The following is a 23420-nucleotide window of genomic DNA, read 5'->3' on the forward strand; positions in this document are numbered from 1 at the left end:
GAAAACAGCTTTCTGAGTCAATAATATTCACACCTGACAGATTGAATTAGCCACTGCTTTCACCGGTTTGCAGCCCAGAACTGGTGTTCAGTTGGAAGAGGCTTGGTGCCAAATCTCGAAGCAGTGCAAATCTCGCATTCTGATCAATGAAAAACTTGCCCGCAAATCCGAGTCGCCGGTTGGTCAAAGTTCAACCTGGTTTAACTTGCGACGTGCGTTCCGTGATCGCACATTTTGTATATGGAAAAAAATTAAAATGTGAGTAACAACGCTTAATTTCGCGAGTTTTGAATTTGTTTCCACTGACTTTTTATCGGATGTGTGAACGTAGCTTTTAGACTGAACGGTACTTCTTCTTCTGCATTTCTGTAAATAGCAAATATTGATACAGACACCAACAGTGCCATCTAGTGGTTTTTTTTTTGCCTTTTTTTTTTAAACACACGTACTGTATGCCACATCCTGAGTATGTCTTCTGCCCCAGTAAACCCACGCTAAAAAAAGGACCCCTACATACACATTTAAAAAAATTGTTGTAGACTGAATTTTTAAAGGCTCTCGTAATAATAGCTGTGTTTGTATAGAGCTCCAGGAATGTTTCACTGTTTTGTGTTGCCATAAGGTTTGGATGCTGATTTGCTGGCTGTCATCCCGGCGCTGTGCCGACACCCTTCCCTCAAACATCTGATGTTGGGGAAGAACTTCAACATCAAGGGCAGGTACGGACCACACGGGACCCTCACTGTACAGATGGCTGTGAAGAAGATGCGGATGATAAATGTGTTCCTTCTGTTTCTGTCGTCCACAGGGTGCTGGATGAAATTCTGCAGAAACTGGTTCATTTGGTGCAAGAGGAAGAGTGTGTGAGTTTGATTATGTAACATATTGTACACACGCACACATATTCTCTGTGGTGTTATGCACAGATGCACGCCCACACACTCCTCACAGATTTGGTCCTCACACTTCTTTTTTATACCAAAAGAAAAACGCTTTCATATCCGTGTCCTCATTCATGGTTATTTAAGCAGAGTTTCCCACCTGCCAAACGCATGAGGTGCAGCGATGCACACAAGTCGTGTCGTCTGTGGGCTCGACGCATGAATCATTTGGTCTCAGTTTATATGCAAGACTCCCGAGGCTCTCTCTTTTCTCTGCTCTGCAAATCCACTGTGACCAGTCGCTTCCTCAATTATTTACCAGTGTTGAGGGTGATAGCTCACAGTACGAACTGAAGCTTGCATGCGTACACTCTGACACTGTCGTACATGTTCACATTTAAAAAAAAAGTTGTTTGTCAGATGTTGGCGATGCGAATTTGTGCACCAAGGGATGACGATGCAGGTTTCAAAACCGACTGTGCGCCAACAGAATATCTTTTTCTTCTTTTGGTGTGAGCCCAATCCTGACACAGAAGGCAATGAGTTGAAAGTGTTCCACTGAACCCAAAAAATTGGCCCTTTTTAGAAATATTTCTGCAGATTTTGGGCTGTCACACTGATTGCTTTATGCAGATGATGATGGTCAGTTTTAAATTGGTACAGTTAAGTTTAAGAGAGAATGTGTACTTATACAGCTATGCATACATGAATGTTTTTATCTAAGCAAAATACACGCTAATAAATTGGTTCTTTTACCTTATTTTGTTATTTTTGAATTTTATATGTTATTTTGGATCCCATGGTTTAAAAATGAAGATAACCTCAAAGACTATTCTGAAATTCTCCAAATGGAAAAACTAAAAAAGTATTTTACCTCTAAGATGTTCAAAAAGAAATGTGCGTTCTCACTATTTAAAGGTCCAATACAGTGAAAATTTTTGATGTTCTTAACATGTCCATCCATCCATTTTCTAAACCCATTTTATTCCTTACCGGATCAAGGGCCTACCGGAGCCAATCACACACTCGCATTCACACCTAGGGACACTTTGCAGCATGTTTTCGGAATTTTTCCGATGATGGACAGCAGATTTAAAGACTGTTAAGAGTTTTAGGGGGTCGTAAGCTCGTCTGAGAGCTTGTGAACAGATTGATGACGGGAAGTGGGGGCGGGCTTTCTCCGCGCCAATAGTCCTGCCAACAACTAAGAAGAGAATTTCTGATGAACTCCTGTCACTCTGCAGAAATTGTCCTGGAACAGGGATATTCTAGGATATTTTTTTTTTTCCGGGGGCCACAAAGAGTTCTAAAATTTGACGGAAGGGCCAGAGCAGGGGCAGATGTGTGGCGAGTCTTGGTATTCCAGTTTATAAGAGAATGAAATAACACGGAATCTGGTACAAAGCCCACTACAATTTTGATTGAAAACTAATATACAGTATATCTTTTAAAACAGAACATTTTGGAGTTTTTATTTTAAATTTGTGGTTTTTGTTCTCATTTTATTGCCCCGATGGGTTGATGTCCTTGAGGGAAAATCGCAAACTTAGATAAATGTTGCGTTCATGTTGCGTTGGGATGATCGGAAAAGTGTCGACACAGAAAACACACATGAGCATTGGAAGAACAACAAAGTCTTCCAACACCACATGAATGCAGAATAACTTTCTGCACCTAAAAGGTCAATGTATATGTAGAGCGCCATCTATGGGGAGAGACCAGAATTATATGGAAAATAAAACTTTGATAAGGATTATCAGTATACTTTATTTTAGTTTGGTGGGCCAGATTAATTCGTTTTTGGCTAACAGCGTAACCAAAATGAACCATACTTAAAAGACCACTGGGAACACTTTTTAAATAGATCAAAGGATGGTCGGAATGGGTCTTTAAGACCTCCATAAAATCTGTACCAGCCTAAGAACAATTTATATTTATATTATATTTTTGCATTCATATCTTTACAATTTTTTTGTATTCTGGGTTAGGGGAGAGCTTAAGTCTTTATCAAGGACATTGTTTACATTGGTGTAACTATTTATGTTGGGATATGGATAGTACAGCTGAGTAGCTTCACTGAATCTACTAAGTTCAAGGGCCCTGCTCAAGGACACTGGAGTTGTGTAAAGGAGGTTAGGGCAAACACTGCTGGGTATCAGTCATCGCTAAGCATCTGTCAAACTGATCCTGCTGGTTTTTGCCAGCCAAAAAAATATATAAATATATAAATATATATAAATATATATTTTTTGAGCCAAAGAACACTATTTCCTTAATAAAAATCCCAAGGCACAGCACCAACCGAAAATGTTAAGAATTATATTCAACTCTATTGCCTGGATTAACAATAGACAGTCATTTTTGTCAAAGGGTCTTCAACAAGAATTGAATAAATATAAAGAAAAACCTCTTTTCTGGGATATCTCCTATTCCCAACTACTCAATATGGTTCTGTTTGGATGAACACAGTGCTGATGTCCCGTCAATGCTCCATGTTTTTTAGACCAATTAAATTGAATTGAATAATTTCCAACAGCCCACCTAACCATCTCATGTGGCACACTGGTTATAGTCACAGGTATTTGCTGATATGTACATGTTTCTCAATTTTATGACAAGTTAAACATTTTTTTACAATAAAACTGGTAAAAATCTGACATAGAAAAGAGCCTAATTTAAACCTTAAATTACCACCCATAGTGTCTTGACAAGTGCGGGTGCTGCAAGTGTTTCAATTGTTTCGGCCCATGGAGGCTCATAGACTGGAGTACAGGTGTATCGTGAGATTCTCTTAACCCCTTGTGCCATCTTGATTACCCCACCCTTACATTGACATGTTATCCCTACCATGACAAAGGTGGATAAAGGTGAAGAGGATTCCATGTAATCCATGGAGACCAGTGAAGATCACATATCTTTGAAGAAAAAAGGTTCAGCGCACTGTCTTGTGGGGTCCAGATGACCCCACTCCCAACATTAAAGTGCCTAGGATAGCACAAGGGTTAAGATGAAGCCTCAGGGTCATGAAACTTGATTGTTATGCGTTTTGTAAATGTATCTTGAAGTAGGTTGCATGCACTTATGCCGCACAGATGATTTTGTTGTATGTTGTCCTTGCACATTATAGTTTGTAGCAAGGTGCGTGCACTGGTCCCTTACTGACCGTAAACAAATGCCGCATGCACAGCGTGTGCAGGAGGTGTGCCCATAGGATACCCACACAAACTACACTCTGATTGTCTAATCTCCTCATTTCTAACGGTCAGGCAGCATGCAAGGAGTATGCACCTATCACGTGACAGCACTAAGAAGCTCCTGGAGCAGATTGCACCCATGTGTGTTGTGCAAGTGTTAGCTACGACTTGTGACCTCCAGCATGCCTGTAGAAAAAATGTTCGAGTACTTGCGGGTACTCTTTCGGGTACTACGGACTTTCTGCAGGGTCTATGATCTTAACATTTCATGTGGGCCGCCTGAGTGTCACATGCAGATGTACCCATTTTTTTACCCACGTACACATGTATCGACTCATAACTGCCATTTTTGACTTGCGTATAAAATACCACCAATATTTGCACCAATTCTTGTCCTTACCAGCAGTTATGTTAAGTTGTCCTATTAACTTTTTTTTAATTTACTTTTATTTATCTCACAATGGGGAAATTGTTCTCCGCATTTTAACCCATCCCCTAGGGGGAGCGGTGAGCTACAGACTAGCCGCGCTTGAGGGGCGACAGCTGGCTGGGGAGAGCGGGGATCAATCCTCCAACCCTTTGGTTATTAGACGACCTGCTCTACCGCCTAAGCTAAACTGTCACCCAAATTTAAATTCCCAGTACAGGTGTTGTTTCAATTCCTTGAAATTTGAACATTAGTGGGTTTTTTTTTTCTGTTGTTTTTTAGAAATGTAAGCACACAGACAGCTGATTGAAAGCTTCTGTAAATCTCTAGAAAATCAAATTGTTATTGTTTCCTGCTGCTAGGACCTCTTAGATGCTACAGCAGGCACTCTTTCCCCATCATTTAAACATGGATGTTACCAGTTCTACGTCCGTGTATCCTATTAAGTTTTCTGAACTCCTAATCTGTCTCTTCTGAACCCCCCCCCCCCAGGCCTTGCAGTCACTCTCCCTCGCTGATTCGAGGCTTCGCCAGCGGGGCACCGTGCTGGTCAATGCCCTGGGCTCCAATGCCTGCCTACGGAAAGTGGACCTCAGTGGGAACTTCCTGGAGGACTCTGGTGCAAAGATGCTCAGTAAAGCTCTGCAGATCAACACAACACTTAGGTGTCTGCTTTTTTTTTTTTTTTGGCTTTTCCAATAGAGGATAATGGGTTTGCCAACAGGACATGGTAACTGGATTGTGTCCACATTCCACATGGAAAGAGAAGGTACATTTTTGAAAGGACTGATGGAACAAGAGACTTGGGGAGTTTGAGGCGTTGAATACAAACCCTTGGATAAGACACAGACATGCTGAGAGGCAGAGCAGCGCTTCTTTTTCAAAAAGAGGAAACACATCGAGCCATGATTAAAAGAAAGGACTCTGTGTGAGGGGAAAACGAGGTGAAACAGTGGGTGGACGGAACGGCCCTTGAGAGCCCTCTGAATTTTGCAACATTAGAAGGAAAGCACTGAGCAAAAAATGTCTGAGAAGCTGCAGACAAACAAAAGTAGGAGGATTTTGGATGTAAAAACTTGGATTTGGACTAAAAAGAAAGTTGTGACGGAATGGGAAACACCTCCTAATGAGAGATATTGAGGCTTTGCCTATTAAATTTCTAGGGCAAAGCGGGTGGGAGGGGTCTCGGATGTTCAGCTAGAGAGGGAAGATGAGTAGGACTGAAGATAGTTTGGAAATGAGCAGATGTATCAAAACAAAGTTGAAAAATGTTGGAAGCTCATTAGCTGCAAAGACGTTGTTCTTAAAGGTTGTTTTATGGAATAGTTCTGTGCATGTCGAAGGGGTAGGCTTCATTATAATTTGTCTTGAATGTCTTTGTTGAGCAGAGGTGGTGTGTGTGTGTGTGGGAGGGGGGGCTGTTTCTGATGCAGCAACTGATCCTCCTCCTCCTTCTTCTTCATCTCTGTGCCTGTCTCACCCTATTTTCCTGCCGGTGTGATGCCCCTCAGGAGTGTGACGTGGGATCGCAACAACACCACCGCAACAGGCTTCCAAGATGTGGCGAGGGCGCTGGAGCAGTAAGACGAAGCATTTTCTGTGCCCTCACGACATCTCCTGCACGCCCATAGAGAGAGGAGGATAACCATCCCTACAGTGTTTACGATTTCAAAGCGTTTCATCAGTCCTCTGATGTGAATGGCGGTCAGATTAATGTGGGAGGGAAGTTTGTTCTCTTGTCTGGGAGTACAAGGACATGTAGTTGTATCTGGGAATTGAGACAACTATTTGACTACAATCTTTTCATGTTTATTCTAGTTAAAATCAAGCTGTTTTTTTTTCCTGTTAATGCCGAAAGGCTAGATTTTCCACACTCAAGGGTGCACAAGATTATTATGGAAGCGATTCTGTAGGAGAATTCAAAATAAAGTCAAAACCAGAAATGCTTTTTCATTTTCAAAATGAAGCTGCATTTTTTGACTCAAAATTAAAATGAAAAAGCAATCCACCAAAATGCTTTTTCATTCTCTTCTTCAACACTGCTTATTCTGTCACTTAATTAAAATGATAATGAAAATGATATCTCATTTCTGTTTAGCATTTCTGTTAATCCATTTGAATTGTCAAATTTGACATTTCTAAATGAATTTTGCTACACATTTACCAGAGAACTTTTTGAAAATGAAATGTCAAATACCATTTTCTTTATCATTTTAATTAAGTGACGGTGTTGATGAAGAAAATGAAAAAGCATTTTGGCGGATTTCTTGTTTATTTTAATTTTGAGTCAAAAAATGCAGCTTCATTTTGAAAATGGAAAAGCATTTCTGGTATTGACTTTTATTTTTAATTATACGACAGAATTGCTTCCATAGATTTATAATGTGCACTAATGAATGGTCTATTTTGGAACAAGTCCGTCAGTCATTCATACTTTAACTGCACTTATAGTAACTCTAGAACATGTTTGTAACACGCTACAGGTTAGCCATGTTAGCGTATTCACAATGCCTAGAACTCCCAACATTGTTTGTAACACATAAAAATATTGGTCCGATGTCGCTAAAACAAATGTTACTGTGGCTAGGCTAACTCCAAACCTTGTCAATAACACGTAATTATAAAAAAAAACAAAAAACAGTCCGACAATACTACATGATTAGCGTATTTACAATGAAAGTCAACCAAACATGTTGACAGTGCGCCATGTACCTCTCAAAACCGCTTGAAGATCAGTAAACACAACCAGTAATAATCCATCTAAAAGGTATTTTTTTGAAAAAATAAAGACTTTTAAATGCATCTTATAGTGCAGAAATACTGTACTAAAACTTTTTGTTTTTCTCTTTTTGTTATCAACCTGCTAGCAACTTTACCCTACAATACATGCCCCTCCCCCTTGGAGACATTACGCAGGCATACCGTAGTGCACCAGAGAAGACTGAACAAGCCCTGGCGAAGGTGAGGAAGACCTCTATTTCCTGATTTACAGACTCACTTGTAAGATTGTAGGGGTATTACTTTAAACCAAAAGATTATATGTGGTTTCATGACTAAAGAATAAAAATAACAAATACACGCAAAAGCATTTTAACCCTTGTGCTATCCTAGGCACTTTAACATTGGGAGTTGCGTCATCTAGACCTACTAGACAGTGCGCTTAACCTTTTTTTTTCAATGATTTGTGATCTTCACTGGTGTCCATGGATTACATGAAATCCTCTTCACCTTTATCCACCTTTGTCATGGTAAGGATAACATGTCAATGTAAGGTTGGGGTCATCTGGACCCCATAAGATAGCACACGGGTTGAAGCATAGCAAAACTGTTTTGGGTCAATGTTGGTCTTTACCTTTATTTTGTGCACAAAGGTTCATTATTATCTGATCTTTGGTGAAAGTCATTCGTGCTGGTCATTTGCAACACCAACAACGCAACAGTTATGGGTATCTGGATCAACAGCAAATACAAAATAGCAAAAGTTGGGTACAGATTTCCACTGAAAGACCAAAATCCAAATCTTAAGAGGAGAGTACTCAGAGTCCAGCTTTAATTTTGTGCCTTTTAAGTCAAACTCTGCCTTCCTGGATAGACTTTCAAAGGTCCAAGAGAACACATAACATCACATCCTTGATTCATGAATAGTACCGTTGTGTTCTTATATTCTCACTTTACTTGGAGCAAAACAAAGACTTGGTGACATCTGAAAGTAGAACTTCAAGAGTTCAAGAGTTCAGGTGGGAAAAGTTTGGCCAGACCCAGAAAAAGGAAATTCGGTGTATGTTCTGCTACGTGCTTCATGGGAAATAAATCCTGAAGATTTGTGTAAATGTGGCAAACCGAATGCATTCTGTGCAGAGGAGGCATAAGAATACGACAGCCAACCAGGACGCAGTTCTTTACTACCTTCCTGAAGGTCACAATCACAGTCCTCTTCACCAACACACACACACACATTCACATACCTACACATGGGGGCAACCTATAACCACCTGGACCAATGTTGGGTTCAGTGTCATGCCCAAAGACACTTCGACACATGAATGGCCAAGGCGGGAACTGAACTTGTGATGTCCCGATGCAGGGATGGGCAACTCTAGGCCTCAAGGGCCGGTGTGTTAACACGATTTCCAGATATCCAATCCCTAATCATGACCGATTACCTGGTCCAGGTGTGTCCAGCCGATGGGAACATGCCAGAGCAGGGTATGGAACATGCCAGAGCAGCATTCCTGCCCTCCAGGGATGGAGTTGCCCATCCCTGGAGGTACTTGTGGGCAGCTCTGCACCAATTCAATGGGGATTTTCCACGTAACATTAATTTACTCAACAGCTAAAAAGTCCAAACAAAAAATTTTGTAACATTCCATTATCGTTAATATGTGAAGCCTCCTTTGTTCTTTTACAACTAGTTTCTAGTTTGGACCAAGTCTGCATTGGTCCAAGGTGTGACAGATGTTTACCTAAACATCAGATGTTAACCTAAACATCTGTAATCCTAAAACCTATAGGATGTGTAACACAGTAAGTTTTAGGAAGCAGTGCTGCTGTAAAATCTGTTCTTGCTGTGGTGTCTGGTCTGCCAGCGTCAATGCTGGTAACAAAAATGCTGCTTGTCACTGAGCTCAACAGCTACAGTCCAACAGAGCAAGTCTGTTTACAGAGCAAGCTTCATCTCCCGGACATCTGAGTTGTCAAAAAACAAGAAGTATGGAAATAAAGAAAATGTGCTTGCGGACATTCACATTTGATTATTCAAAGGTTTGTAAATGTAATCATGCTTGCAAATAATATGAATTTGTAATTGTCACTGACCTGTATAGCAGGATTTGCAAAAATACAATGTCAACGTTATTTTGTGTGTAAGATAAAAAAAAAAAAGTATTGCAGTATTTGGAGCAAGATAATACTGACAATCCTCTAGTTTGATTTAATATATAACCGAATATAATCTTTTATGATGATGATGAGGGTTTATGATCCTATATATTTTTTTTTATCAAAAATAAAGTAAAATACCACCTACTGTCTGTTAAAGGAAAGGCTTTTCAAAAAGTTCAGAGTTGGTATTTAAGAGGTTTCCTACAAGTCAGTACTAACATGAAAAAAAAAATTCTCTAACTTGGCAAAAGTACAAAAATACACAACAAATTACAAATATCTGTTGAGGAAAAAAAACTCTACTGTATTAAAAATTAAACTTACCTAAAGGGGAGATTCCGAATTAGCCTAATTAACTACAAATGGATTAAATGTGTTTTGAAAATGGTAATTATTCTATTTAAATCATGATAAACATCTTGTCCTGTGTTCTAATTGATAAGTCTGTTGACGTATGTATAGTCAATCAAGTAGTAGTCATTACCTGTAGGGCTGCCATTGGGACATTCATAGATTAATATAATATTTTAGGTTGCTGCTTCTGTGATGATGGATTTGAAATGTACCGACCACCAGGAGCATCTTTCTCTAAAGCTCACATCGGTCTGCTTCTGCTCTGTGTATTGTAAAAAAAAAATTGTTCCATTTCTGCTACCTAATAATAGTCGTGTCTAATTGTTTTTATGTCTTCTGGATAGGACTGTATGATTTGAATAAAAATGGATTTATTCTGTAATGTTTTAACCCTTTATGTTTATATAGTCCTGTTAAAATTAAGTCTCTAAAGCTAAAAAGCAACTTGGTGAGCCAGAATTTCTATGTTTTTTTTCTGGCTTTGAACCCATCACACAGTTATGACTCCAAAACTCACAAGAGGAGGGGGGGGGGGATTCGTCCTAAGCTTTGAGAGCATGTATTTTGTGAAATCTACGGATCTTAAGAGAAGCTTACAGACCAAACTCTTATTACACATCCTGATCGTTTTTGTAAATCCTTCCATGCACACTTACAAACATAATTGCATTTCATCTTTGAATACTCACCGGTAAATCTCCACATTTACAAATCTTATCAAAAGGATTTTTATCTCCATAGCTGATTGTTCCAATATGTCTGAATTTCATAAGTCCTTGACTCTTCCTTTTCTCTTTAAGTGATGACTCAGAAAACTAGCATCTGCTGAGTCATGAAATAGAAATAAAAACATCTTTTTAAAAAAAAATTTTAGTTTAGTTTAGAAGAAGGAGTTTTAAATTCCTTCTTTAGTTTTCTTATTACGATGCCAATGAACTTGTCCACTGCCTCCTCCACTTTGGACTTTGTAAACAACCATTATGGCTCTGTTTTCCTGTTTCCTCTTTGTGTTTGTGTGTGACAGATTCAGCGCGCCCTGCTCCGGAACAACCAGACTCAGCGTTTCTCCCAGAAACAGGCTTTCAGGCTGCACCAAGGTCTCGTCACTAGCACCGCCGAACAAGTATGCGTGTGATTTATTATTCATGGTTTTTGACTTTTCTGTGATTGCTTTTGCTTAACGTCTATTTTGTTTTTTAAATGATTTTGTATTTTGGGTCTGGCTGTAGGTGATGGAGCGTCTGTGCATTCGACTGCAGCAGCAGGTTTGCATCCTGAAAGGCAGTGAGGAGGAAGAGGAGGTCCAGACGGCCAGACAAATACTCAAAGAAGCCAGGAACTCCAGAGCTGTGAGTTGATGTTTGTGTTGTAAAATGCTACAGCAGCTTGGATCAGAATCTCCCTTCTGCCCTAAATGCAGGGACTTGCAATACCCTTAAAGGGACACAGGTTTTGGGGTGTGCAACATTTATTATCTATGAAAATGTTTGGCAAAATTCCTACAGAGAGCAACTAGAATCATTTTCTGTGTAAATACAGTAAGTTTTGTACCGATTGCTTTACCTGTTCAGAAAAAACATGAGTTTGGGACGTTTCCTGGCAGTTGCTGTGTATTTTGTGACCTTGACTGAAAACATACCACCCAAATTTCTGCTCTACAATGACCCCCAACCCTTGTGCTATCCAAAGCACTTTAACATTGGGAGTGGGGTCATCTGGACCCCACAAGACAGTGCGCTTAACCTTTTTTCTTCAATGATTTGTGGTCTTCACTGGTGTCCATAGATTACATGAAATCCTCTTCACCTTTCTCCTGGTAGGGATAACACGTCAATGTAAGGATGGGTCATCTGGACCCTATAAGATAGCACGAGGGTCATTCAGTCCTGCCTTGTTTGTCCATTTCTTTGTGAAGGATAGATGAAAGAATGATGGCAGCTAAGCCTAAGAAAGGCTTCAAATTAGCCCAATACAAACTGACCTAATCCTGTCCATCCACAGAAAAAGCCGAGCTACCTTGAGACCTAGCCTCTCAAGAAAAAGTACATTTTAAGCAACAATGTTGAGATCTCGCATGAGTCACTAAATGTCTGTAATTTGGAAATCTTTTTTAAAAACCAGTGCAAATCCGTGAAGTCTTAATCATTGGCCATTGCTAGATCCAGTGACTTATTTTCAATGATCCTATAATGGTCAGTTAACTATGGGGTGTTACTTAATGGATATCTTTATTGAAAAGAACATTTCTTCGGACAGCAAATGGCGAACGCTCTATGTAGTGCACTATATAGGGGTTATTTTTATTTTTTTAAAATGTATTTATTGCTGCAGCCCAACCTTAAGGGTCTTGTTGGGTGATGTTAATTGCCCCAGTACCATTGTTCATTCCCCTCCGGTAATCGAATCCTGGTTTCCTGCGTGGCAGTCTTTCACCTTACCAACCGAGCTACCCAGTTAGGGTGGGAATTGGGTCATAGCCCCAAACCTGTTTGCAATACGTGAGAAAACAGACTGTTATGCTAGTGTGACTGTTAGCGGCAATAGCAAATTCCCAATGTTACCCAACGAAGCATTTGACATAATGCGGTGTCCCTCTCAAAAAATCGCTTCGCCATCAATTAGCACAACCAGAATCCAGATTCTTTAGCTTTAAAAAATAGTAATAAAAAATAATTTTCTGAAAGTCAAACACAACACTGTCAGTTAACATAGTTAGGAGCAGAATAAGACTTCTTTTTTTTTTAAATTGAATGTAAAACGTTTCTTTGTTGTTGAAAATCTTAATTATCTAAAAACGAAGTGAAACATTTTAATGGGTTTTCATCTCCAAAAGCTTTCTCTCTTTTTTTTCCTGAGCTTGGTCAGTGGAGCATGCAGCCTAAAGCAAGCCTCACCTTTACCTCAGGACTGTGTGTCTCCCTCAGCTGTACCCGTCTCTGTGCGAGCTGGCCCATGTGCTGTCAGTGGACGGACCCGTCAAGCAGCGCCTGGACACTCTGGCTGGGGAATTGGCCAAAGCTGCAGACAAAGAGCTGCAGGTACGCGTGAAGCCTGAACCCATGGGCCTTCTCAGAGTAACCTATGTTTCCCTGATGCCTTTCAATTTTAAACAACAGTGAGCCCGTTGCATTTAAATTGCCCATTAATGGTACATGACATTGTGCATACTATTGTTGTTCTGACTTCAAAAGAAACGGGCCATTGAAATTCACAGGTTGTTGCATATTTAACGTTTTTTTTCTTTCTTTCTTTTTATTGTTTGTTTTGTCTGTTCCACTTTGGCTTGGTTGGAAGTTGTTCATCTGAATTTTGCAAAACCGCAAGGAAGAAAGAAACTGAGGAAACACTGTTTCATATGGGATCTCACATAATGACAAATATCATCAGGGTTGGCATTATATTTTCAATCAAGATGCCAACTCTTATTTAGAACATCTATTTCTTACTTATTTTTAAACACTTTCGTAGCCTTTGACATCCTCAGGCAGAGTTTTCGCCTCCTGCCTCACTGGATAAACAGTTTATAGGATCACGGTTTGGCCTTTGATGTTTCTCTCCTGAGTGTTGTTCGAGCATCATCGTATTCCCTGCTCCCGGTAGACAAAGGGCAGACAATCTTGGCTCTATTTTCTAACCCGATCTTTAAAATTTGAAACCCACACATCCTCCATGTCGCTGGTGCAGTTGTTATATTGGCAGCAGATCAAAATGACTGTTTTGTTTCAAAAGGGACTGACACAAACACAACCTGTATTTTTACTGACTTATCAAAGTGTTCATCAATGAGGCCTAATTAGAATCCGTTACTGGTATCCCTTTGAACTTATGGAATGGTTTTGATCATTGACTGCACAAGAGACGTGGACAGAGTGGGCTAGAAAGAATCTGTCAAAGTTTCGAACATACGACGTGAGATCACTTACGAACGTTCAAACGACCACTTCTGATGTGCAAACTCTCATATTCACATTTAGCTACACACATTTTTAAGATCGTTCTCAGGCTCTACGTACAAAAGGGTGTGGTCATTGAACGTATTGAAAGGAGAAAAAGTTTGAACTTTGATCAATCGAGGACATGGTATTGGTAGTGACGTGTGGATGGCGTCTCTTTTAATTCACGAAAGTGCCAAACTTTAGAAAATTGGCCATGACGGAGAAATTAATAATTGCAGTTTGTGCCCGACTGGAAATATGATACATAGATTTGCACCCCTTCAACATTTTGCGCCAAACCATTTACAACTGTAGATGCTGGAGACGTCTTGATAAACAGTAGAAGAAGAAGAAGCCCCTCCTTATAAGGTTTCTTGGCTTCCTATTTAGAATGTTAAAAATTTGGGCTACTCAGTCCAGTTTTCATTTACATAAGGGTGACTTTTTTCTGGTTACCTAACATAAATGTTCGTCACACGCTTCGTGTTATTTCTGTCTAGGTGGTGGTGGACTCCATGGTGTCTCTGTGTCGGGAGCTGTGTCCCATGTCCTGCTTGGCTGCTGAGAGACTCAGTCCTCCTCTGTCCTCCATCTCTGAGCAAGTTTCCATCCCTCGTTCTGCCATTCGCAACGCCCTGATGGAGAGAGCCGCTGAGGACATCAACAGAGCCCTGGAGTATGAAACATGGCCGCCTTGAAAGCTCAATCCATGCAAATTTGACCCGTCTGAGTGTCTCTTTCTTGTCTCAGGGAGGTGAAGCTGTCTGTGGTCTCCTATCTGACCAACTCTATTGTGGACCAGATTCTCCAAGAGCTGTATAACACCCATAAAACACTGGTACTGGTAATATCCCTTTACTGCACGCTTTTCTAGTATAGAGTAGAAAAAGTGTTTCTTGTTGCTTAAATTTAATGTTTTTGTCTTCAACTAAGCCTAGAAAAGTAAAACTTTATTTACAGCTGTAGATACATTAGCGATGTATCCTTTAGAGCAGGGGGCTCACCCTTTTTTGGCAAATTTTGAGACAACAATGTCGTGAAGATCCACCTATATATATATATATCTATATATATATAGATATATATATATATACACTACACAGTAAGATTACACAAATATACTTTTGTATTAATAAATGAGGCGTTTTATGACAAAAACAAATCTGTCCTCTGGGGGGAGTGTTTTTCCCATGTGGGGGGGGGCTTGCAGGAGGAGACACACGGGGCGATCCGAAGCTCAATAAACACTCCAGTGGTCCGGAGTGGTCTTCAGGTGCCGCGGGGCAAATTGCGACTTTCTGATGACAAAATTTGCGCTCAGTGTATTTAAACACGCATGTGCAGTGACATATGCATGAGAGGATGTCCAATTGGCTGTTCTGCATGTCAACCAAATCCCATACTTCTTGGTGAGGATTTTGATTCGCTGACAGATTTTACATGGTTTAGAAGTACTTTTTTATTTTTTGGTTATTTATTTTTAATGGCCTGCAATCTCCCCTCTTGTCCTTGAAGATCGACCGGTCGATCGCGATCGACGTAATGAGCAGCCCTGCTTTAAAGTTAGTGAGCTTAACAGCAACTTTACAATTTCCATTAATGCAGCTGGAAAATGTCATCCCAAGACAGATTAAGATAGCACTTTGGAGAGTTTGGTCCTTAGTGGGTTTTTTTAAAGATATTTAACTTTAAAAGATTTTTTTATATATGTATTATTTATATATTAGTTATTTTAGTTGAAAATATGGAAATTCTAATGATCTAAAAAGTCTGATTGTAATAACTGGAAAAAGCTGAAGTGCAGATATTTCTGTTGATTATCCCACAGTTTCCAGTGGGATAATCTGCAGTGACGGGTGCAGCATCATTTTAAAGCAATTATTTCCTTCTTAGACAACATAGTAATGTGAGCAAGTATACGCTGTTATTATACCCTGCAGCTTTTTTTTACCATGTAATTTGTTTAAAATGAAGACTGTGGAAAAACAGCCAAAATTAGACTTTTGGCAATAAAACTGCCTTTTCTGCTCTGTTTAACATTTCATTCACTCCGTTAACATCTTGTTCCTGTTGGAATGCGATGCTTGTCCTTTTTCACGCCTCGCCCTGCTTTGAAGATGGAAAAAAAAAGTATTGTTTTTAATTTGGATTCTTCTTAAACTCTGTGGCCAGTGATCATAAAACGCTCTTTCTTGTGCTTTTGAACTTCAAAAAGCTACTAAGGCGGCATGCAAGCACTCTGAGGCTGCGTTCAAGGTTAATGATTGAGTTAAAGTGTGCTGTTTGTAAGTCTGTTCAGTGGGTTTGTGTGTGTGTGTGTGTGTTGCATCAGCTGCGGCAGGTGTCTCAGGCGAAGCGCTGGGATGATGTCGGGACCGGCAGACGGACTGTGAGACAATCCAGATTAACAGACTCTCTGGATTTTCCTGACGATGAGTTCGGTGTCAACCTGGGAATAGTAAGTGTTTTAATTCAATTCCACTCAATTTTATTTATAGAGTCCAATATTACAACAATGGTTGTCTCAATGGGCTTCATACTGAACGACTATGGTAAATGGGGAAATAAAGAAAAGAAAAATCAATACAAATGCTAGAAACAAGAACACTTCTGAGAACTAATTATAACAAAAAGGTTAAGGCTTTTCTTGTCTTGGGAAGGGTGTTCTGGTATAATTTGATGAAACATATGAATCCTAAAACTGACTGGAAGCCAGTGCAGACACCTCAGAACTGATCTGCTTCCTCTTTTTGATCGAGTTGGGATTGAATTTCTGTCGTTTTCATTGAGGGCTTTTTAATCATCAAATCTGCATTGAATATATTCACAAGTTAACATCTCTGCACTGGGAGTGATGTGACTCTGGTGAGGTAATAAAATGCAGTTTTGGTTATGATGGGACATTAAATGGAGTGGTCTGAACGGGGCCGAAGTTTGCCTTTGATCGTTTTTAAGCCTCTGGTTTCTGCAAAAAAACATTTTTCACGTTAAAAAGTGACTGCAAGAAATTTAGTTTAAAAAAAAAATCTAAAGAACATTAGAAGATTTTTTTTTCTTTTTCTGCAAAGAAAGGTGAAGGAGAATTTTGTAGAAGTTGTTTCTGATTTGTAAAAATTCAATAAAAGTAACTCTGCAGTTTTCTTTTCCAAATAGAATGTCATTATAACATTGCAAACTAAAACCAGGCTCAGATCATCTTTCAAAGCAACAAGATTTTTCATATTTCATATTATATCAACACTCCTGTGTTAGTTTCGCTCCATTGGCTCCCAGTTGATTCTAGAATTAAGTTCAAGATCCTCCTGTTAACCTATAAGGCCTTACATGGAATGGCCCCGTCCTATATTAAGGACCTCATAGTCCCTTACCAACCAATCAGAACACTTCGCTCGCAAAATGCAGGACTGCTTGTGGTTCCTAGAATTAGTAAAAGTACGGTTGGAGGTAGAGCGTTTAGCCACCAAGCCCCTGTCTTATGGAATAAACTCCCAGCTCATGTAAGAGAGGCCGACTCAGTTTCTACATTCAAAGCTAGACTGAAAACATTCCTCTTTGGACAGGCTTATTGTCAGACTAGTTAGTATTCAGAGATTATTTAACTTAATGTTAGTTTGTTTAAATTAAACTTAATAATAACTATTTCTTTTAAAAGGCTGCTAGAAGTTGAAGCTGGGGTAACTATGGTGCACTGGGGTTCTGTCCTCTTTCCTTTTTTACTTCTACCCTTCCTCTCCTCTATTCTTGATCATAATTTATCATTTAGTTCTCCATGCCTCTGTTTGGTGCAGTGCGATTCATGTATTGTCCCTCTTTTCCTCTCCCCTCCTGGGGAGTGGGAGTGCTTCCAGACTCCAGTTGGCTCATCCGTGCTCCTGTTCCTGACCGTTTACCTCGCCTTTGCTCCTGCTCCTACACCTGGCTGTGGATCCTGCCTCCGGCTCGACTCGCGCCTTTGACTGTCCCCACAACCACGGCTGGATGAAGCTCGTCTGCTGGACTTTTATATATGTAGTTGTAGATTTAGATAAGTTAATTCTTCTCTAAGATTTCTGGTAAATCGCCTGTCCGTCCTGGGGGAGGATCCCTCCTTCATGTGGGCACCCCTGAGGTTTCTTCGTTTTTTCCGGAATCCGTTTTTTTTGGGAGTTTTTCCTTACCGCGAAGGGGGGTCTAAGGGCAGGGATGCCAGTATAGCTTAATCAGTTTGTTAGTTCATTTTAGTATTTTTCTATTGAACTCTTTGTATTCGTGATCCTTTTGATTTCATGTTTTACTTCGAAGCCCATCGAGACGACTGTTGTTGTGATTTTGGGCTATACAAATAAAATTGAATTGAATTGAATATTTTGTTTTTACATAAATCCTGATTCATTGTGTATTTCTTTTTACCACACAGAAACAATTTCTGTTCTAGTTTCTTAACAGCTGCCCGCTGAAATCCCCTTTAATCTCCCTTTTACAGGTTTCGAGCAATATTGGACCTCTCTAGCTGTACCGTTTTTTTGTTTTGTCTGCTCCTGATTCCCAAGGATTTGAATTTAAAAAAAAGGCTAATTTTCTTTAAAAATGTCTTTTATCATTGGAAAATTCCACAAAAAGAACACCAAAAACACACAATATTCATAAGATTTGGTTTTTAAATAGTAAAATATAAAGGTTTCTTTACAAATGTTTCCTTTCATGAAAGGACACCATGGCCATCAGGAAGCGGAGCTCCAGAACCAGAAGAATCCGTCCTGTTTCCACCAGACTGAGTGAGTTTTCTGGAAGTTTTAACTGACATCATCAAGAATTTTTGCTTTAACCTTTTTAAACGGGGCTGCAGGTCCAAAGTGACCCGACGGTGACATTTTTCTCATTTGGGTCATTTCCGTCTTTTAGGTTTGGGCGACGAGGCCTGTCCCTCCCCGACGCCCTCGGCCCCCCCTCACTCCGTCTCTTTGGCTCACTCAGCATCCTGGGAGTGTCTGTCCACCCTCCCCACCAACGGCTCCCCCTTACGCCACGTGACCCACGTCAGGCCACGCCCGCCTCGCCGCTACAGAGTCCTCAACGTTCCTCCCGAATCCGTACGTGGAAACCAGAACCTCTCTTCTCTCTGGTGCCTTTATCTGAGAGCAGAAGGAACGGCGTGGAACAAATTCAATCCCGCGCCCAGAAGCGGAGTTATGTAAACTTGACGAAGCGTGTCGAGGTTTGAGGGAGTGTTTTTAGAACTGCTGCGCTGCTTTATGTGAACTTCCCCTGTTATCCAGTGTTTATTGCCAGAGGCGCTTTCCCAAAAAAAAAGGTTCCCTTTAAAGCAGGGAGCTGTGGCGTTTATCTATGTGACTAAAATGTTAATCGTGCGCCGCCATCTCCCAGGAGTCCCAGAGAAGTGACAAACTCAGCAGCTTGTTTGTTTATAGACCAGTCTCTTCAAAGTAGTTTTTTTTTTTTTTTTTATTCCGTACAAATTCCATCAGAGCGGGAGTGTTTTTAGAAACTGACCTTTAATGGGAATGAAATGAAGTTGATTAGACGAGCATTGGGGATAATATCTCAAGATGTGCAGATTTTTGGATTCATTGTGTGTTCCTTTTCGTGGACAGCACTGCTCTGAGAACGGAGAAGTGAGCATGCTGGAAGATGGACTCCCCGATTTCTACAGCAAGAGGGTTCTACCTGACAGGTGAGACCTCCGAATCTTACCTGTAGCTGTCACTCGCCTCCACTCCAGTGACCCAAAAGCCTCTCTGTGAAACCGAGACCTTCCAGTCTTCTGGATCACTTCTGTATTTTTAGCAGCTAATGATGGCAGGCATTTATCCAGGGGGGGGCTGGTGTCATCTCTTTGTCCGGCGTGAGTGACGGTTTAATGAGTTTTATCACCAGAACATGGACGTCTATTCAATTGAAGTGAAGGTCATTGTGAGCATTTCTTTGGATTCCAACAGGCTCACTTATTTTTGTCTAAAATCCATTAAGTTCAACTTAAAACGTATTGAATCTTTAGCCCTGCAGTGTACACATGCTCAGTGATAAATGGAAATGAATTGGTCCAAATCAGTTTGACTCAGAATCAGTGGATCGGTTCAGTTCAGTCCTTCTGGGCCACATCAGTCCTGGACAGATTGTTGTCACAAATCTTTTTTACAGTGCCTTTGAGCAAAAATTTCACACCCGCCACATAATTAAGCTCACCAAAATTTGCACGCCCATATTAACCAATGAAAATGAATTGTTGTCATTACTTACTACTACTGTTGAGTTCAGAGTTGATTTTAAACGGCGTTAGTGTAGCATGCTTGCAAAAGTGGCGTTCATGTACTGCTCGCACAGTTTTCCTTGGAATGTTATTTCATGAATTGTTCAAAATTTGAACGCATTAGAAAGGTGGGCGTTGTTTACATAAACCTCAGTTGCCAAGGAAATCCCCAAAATTGCCAATTCTTCTAAAAATTACGTAGATCTGTTCGGCAGTTCTAGACAATCAAAAAATAAAATGGTTGCTATGGAGATAAAATCAGGAGAAGGCAGGCATTTAAAAAAATATGGTTTTTTTTTCAGCCACTGAATATCTGCTGCCACTGTCCAGAGTCTAATTTCTTTATTATTATTATTTTTATTATTCTTTGAAAGTGCACAGAAATAGTATAAACAATGTCATTTCCACCTAATTCCATTTCAACACTGACGTATGTGAAGTAAGTCCAGATTAAATCTGTCCCTGTGCAACCTCTTGTAATGTTTCAGGCTGACAAATTTCCTCCCAGTATATCAATAAATACAGCTATATTTTGAAATATTTATGTCACGCCACCTAATGAAGTATGATTCACGCAGGCATCTGTGTGGGAAAGCAGTAACTTTAGGATAAACCTGCCAAAGTTTAGAGCTCCTGACTCTGCAGTTCCTCTCTCCGGTATCAGCTTTCCTCAGATGGCTGGACGGATTTATTTTTATAGGCCTGAAACATTTCAGTTTTAGTCTTAAAGCTTTTAGTTTTCAAAGGTTTGTCTTTGAAGACTCTGAAAATGTGTGGCTCACCACATGTCTGGTTATAAATTGCACTGAATCGCAGTTGGCAAGCAACCGCTGAGAGCAGCGCAGCGCTGATGGCGGGAACAAAAATCAGTAAATAAATGTGTTTTTAGGGCCAGGAGGCCTGTCGTTGAGGAAAACGGGGAACAAGACACACATTTCCTTAGAATATGCAAAGAACATTTGATAATAAATATTTTATCATGGTTCTAAAATGTTTAACATCTGAATTTATTAGATGCGAGAATTAAACGATGGTGACATTAAACTAAATATGTAACATTTATTCATAACACAATTTCATACAGAGGCATTTTAAAGTGAAGTTACTCAAAATATCAACAATCAAGCGCAATGTGAATGTAAAATTAAATAAATAACTTCAGCAAGACAAAAAGGTGAACAAGGTATAAAGTTTTGGATTGAAAGGTGAATCTAGTTTTAGCAGACAAAGGACCCTCTGGTAGAAGCAGCTCCACAATGTTTGGTACTTGGATAGCACAAGGAGATCAGTCATGAAATATTCTAGTTTAAATGCTAATGAGGGACTTTCTCAGTAATAAGGAAAAAGGCAAATGTGTTTCAAAGCCAGCAGAGAACAAAGTACAAAAGTGTGTGCAGTCCAGTCAAACATGACTTGAAATCAAACTTAAATGAAAAAAGAAGTAAAAAAATGACTTTGGTATTTCAGTTTGTTTTTGTCATTGCGGTTTTTTCCTGTGGATTCATAACACGACGATTTATTTAAACAAAAAATTAAAAAATCTGATGCTAAATTCACACCGGGCATGTGATGCACGTTCAAGAACAGGCATTCTTAAAGGGCCCTCAACTTGCATTATTGAAAGTGCTAAAATTAATGAATGCGCAAAAATTACTATTATGATAAATTATTATTATTATTATTATTAAACGTGCATTTAATAATGTGCATATGGTGCATTTAATAATGTGCTTTTAGCGCTCTTAATAATGTGCTTTTAGCGCGTTTAAACGGGCTAAAAGCACATTATTAAGAGCACTTAAAGCACATTCATGAATGAGAGTTTTGAACGCGGAAACCCAAGATGCGCATCCACGCAGGTTTATATACACCTTTTTGCCAATAGTGGTTGCTTAAACGCGTGACGTGTGAAGGCGGTGTAAACGTATCTTGACATGAATAATCTCTTCCTTTAGGCCATTTTATTCAGGTGTCTTTATTTAGACTCCATGACACGTATGTGTGAGCCTTAACGTGTTAATTGGTTCTGAAGACCATTATCACTGGAAGCAGAATCGGGTCCTGAAAGCCCAAAGGTTCTGTATTTAACCACATGGAGATTCAAGATAAGCTCCTAGGGATTGTAAGCTTCTTGACAGGCGTACATGAAAATTCAATTCAATTCAATTCAATTTTATTTGTATAGCCCAAAATCACAACAACAGTCGTCTCGATGGGCTTCGAAGTAAAACATGAAATCAAAAGGATCACGAATACAAAGAGTTCAATAGAAAAATACTAAAATGAACTAACAAACTGACTAAGCTATACTGGCATCCCTGCCCTTAGACCCCCCTTCGCGGTAAGGAAAAACTCCCAAAAAAACCGGATTCCGGAAAAAACGAAGAAACCTCAGGGGTGCCCACATGAAGGAGGGATCCTCCCCCAGGACGGACAGGCGATTTACCAGAACTCTTAGAGAAGAATTAACTTATCTAAATCTACAACTACATATATAAAAGTCCAGCATACGAGCTTCATCCAGCCGTGGTTGTGGGGACAGTCAAAGGCGCGAGTCGAGCCGGAGACAGGAACCACAGCCAGGTGTAGGAGCAGGAGCAGAGACGAGGTACTCGGTCAGGCACAGAGCAGAGACGAGCCAGAGATGAGCCAGAGGCAGGATCCACAGCCAGGTGTAGGAGCAGGAGCAAAGGCGAGGTAAACGGTCAGGAACTGGAGCACGGATGAGCCAACTGGAGTCTGGAAGCACTCCCACTCCCCAGGAGGGGAGAGGAAAAGAGGGACAATACATGAATCGCACTGCACCAAACAGAGGCATGGAGAACTAAATAATAAATTATGATCAAGAATAGAGGAGAGGAAGGGTAGAAGTAAAAAAGGAAAGAGGACAGAACCCCAGTGCACCATAGTTACCCCAGCTTCAACTTCTAGCAGCCTTTTAAAAGAAATAGTTTTTATTAAGTTTAATTTAAACAAACTAACATTAAGTTAAATAATCTCTGAATACTAACTAGTCTGACAATAAGCCTGTCCAAAGAGGAACGTTTTCAGTCTAGCTTTGAATGTAGAAACTGTGTCGGCCTCTCTTACATGAGCTGGGAGTTTATTCCATAAGACAGGGGCTTGGTGGCTAAACGCTCTACCTCCAACCGTACTTTTACTAATTCTAGGAACCACAAGCAGTCCTGCATTTTGCGAGCGAAGTGTTCTGATTGGTTGGTAAGGGACTATGAGGTCCTTAATATAGGACGGGGCCATTCCATGTAAGGCCTTATAGGTTAACAGGAGGATCTTGAACTTAATTCTAGAATCAACTGGGAGCCAATGGAGCGAAACTAACACAGGAGTGATGTGATCTCTTCTGCTGGTTCCAGCTAACAATCTAGCAGCTGCGTTCTGAACAAGCTGGAGACTTCTTAAGGAACTCTTAGGACACGCTGCTAACAAGGAGTTACAGTAATCCAGCCTCGACGTAACAAATGCATGGATGAGTTTTTCAGC

General features: G+C 40.1%; 1 protein-coding gene across 3 annotated transcripts in view; it reads left to right on the forward strand.

The window, feature by feature from the left end:
- The window catches only part of LOC101164435 (capping protein, Arp2/3 and myosin-I linker protein 3), a 126093-nt gene that overhangs the window by 88604 nt on the left and 14069 nt on the right, over positions 1 to 23420 (forward strand). For 2 of the 3 annotated variants that reach the window (XM_023965175.1, XM_023965176.1), the window contains exons 19-32: positions 623 to 719; positions 809 to 863; positions 4995 to 5167; positions 6014 to 6082; positions 7370 to 7463; positions 10762 to 10860; positions 10967 to 11086; positions 12662 to 12775; positions 14173 to 14348; positions 14423 to 14516; positions 16005 to 16130; positions 18360 to 18426; positions 18554 to 18741; positions 19264 to 19343. In XM_023965175.1, coding sequence (XP_023820943.1) covers positions 623 to 719; positions 809 to 863; positions 4995 to 5167; positions 6014 to 6082; positions 7370 to 7463; positions 10762 to 10860; positions 10967 to 11086; positions 12662 to 12775; positions 14173 to 14348; positions 14423 to 14516; positions 16005 to 16130; positions 18360 to 18426; positions 18554 to 18741; positions 19264 to 19343 — 1552 coding nt within the window. The remainder of the gene's footprint in view (positions 1 to 622; positions 720 to 808; positions 864 to 4994; positions 5168 to 6013; positions 6083 to 7369; positions 7464 to 10761; positions 10861 to 10966; positions 11087 to 12661; positions 12776 to 14172; positions 14349 to 14422; positions 14517 to 16004; positions 16131 to 18359; positions 18427 to 18553; positions 18742 to 19263; positions 19344 to 23420) is intronic. The other variant, XM_023965177.1, reaches the window with a different exon arrangement.

This window comes from Oryzias latipes, chromosome 17 (assembly GCF_002234675.1).
Source record: "Oryzias latipes chromosome 17, ASM223467v1".
Classification (NCBI taxonomy): domain Eukaryota; kingdom Metazoa; phylum Chordata; class Actinopteri; order Beloniformes; family Adrianichthyidae; genus Oryzias; species Oryzias latipes.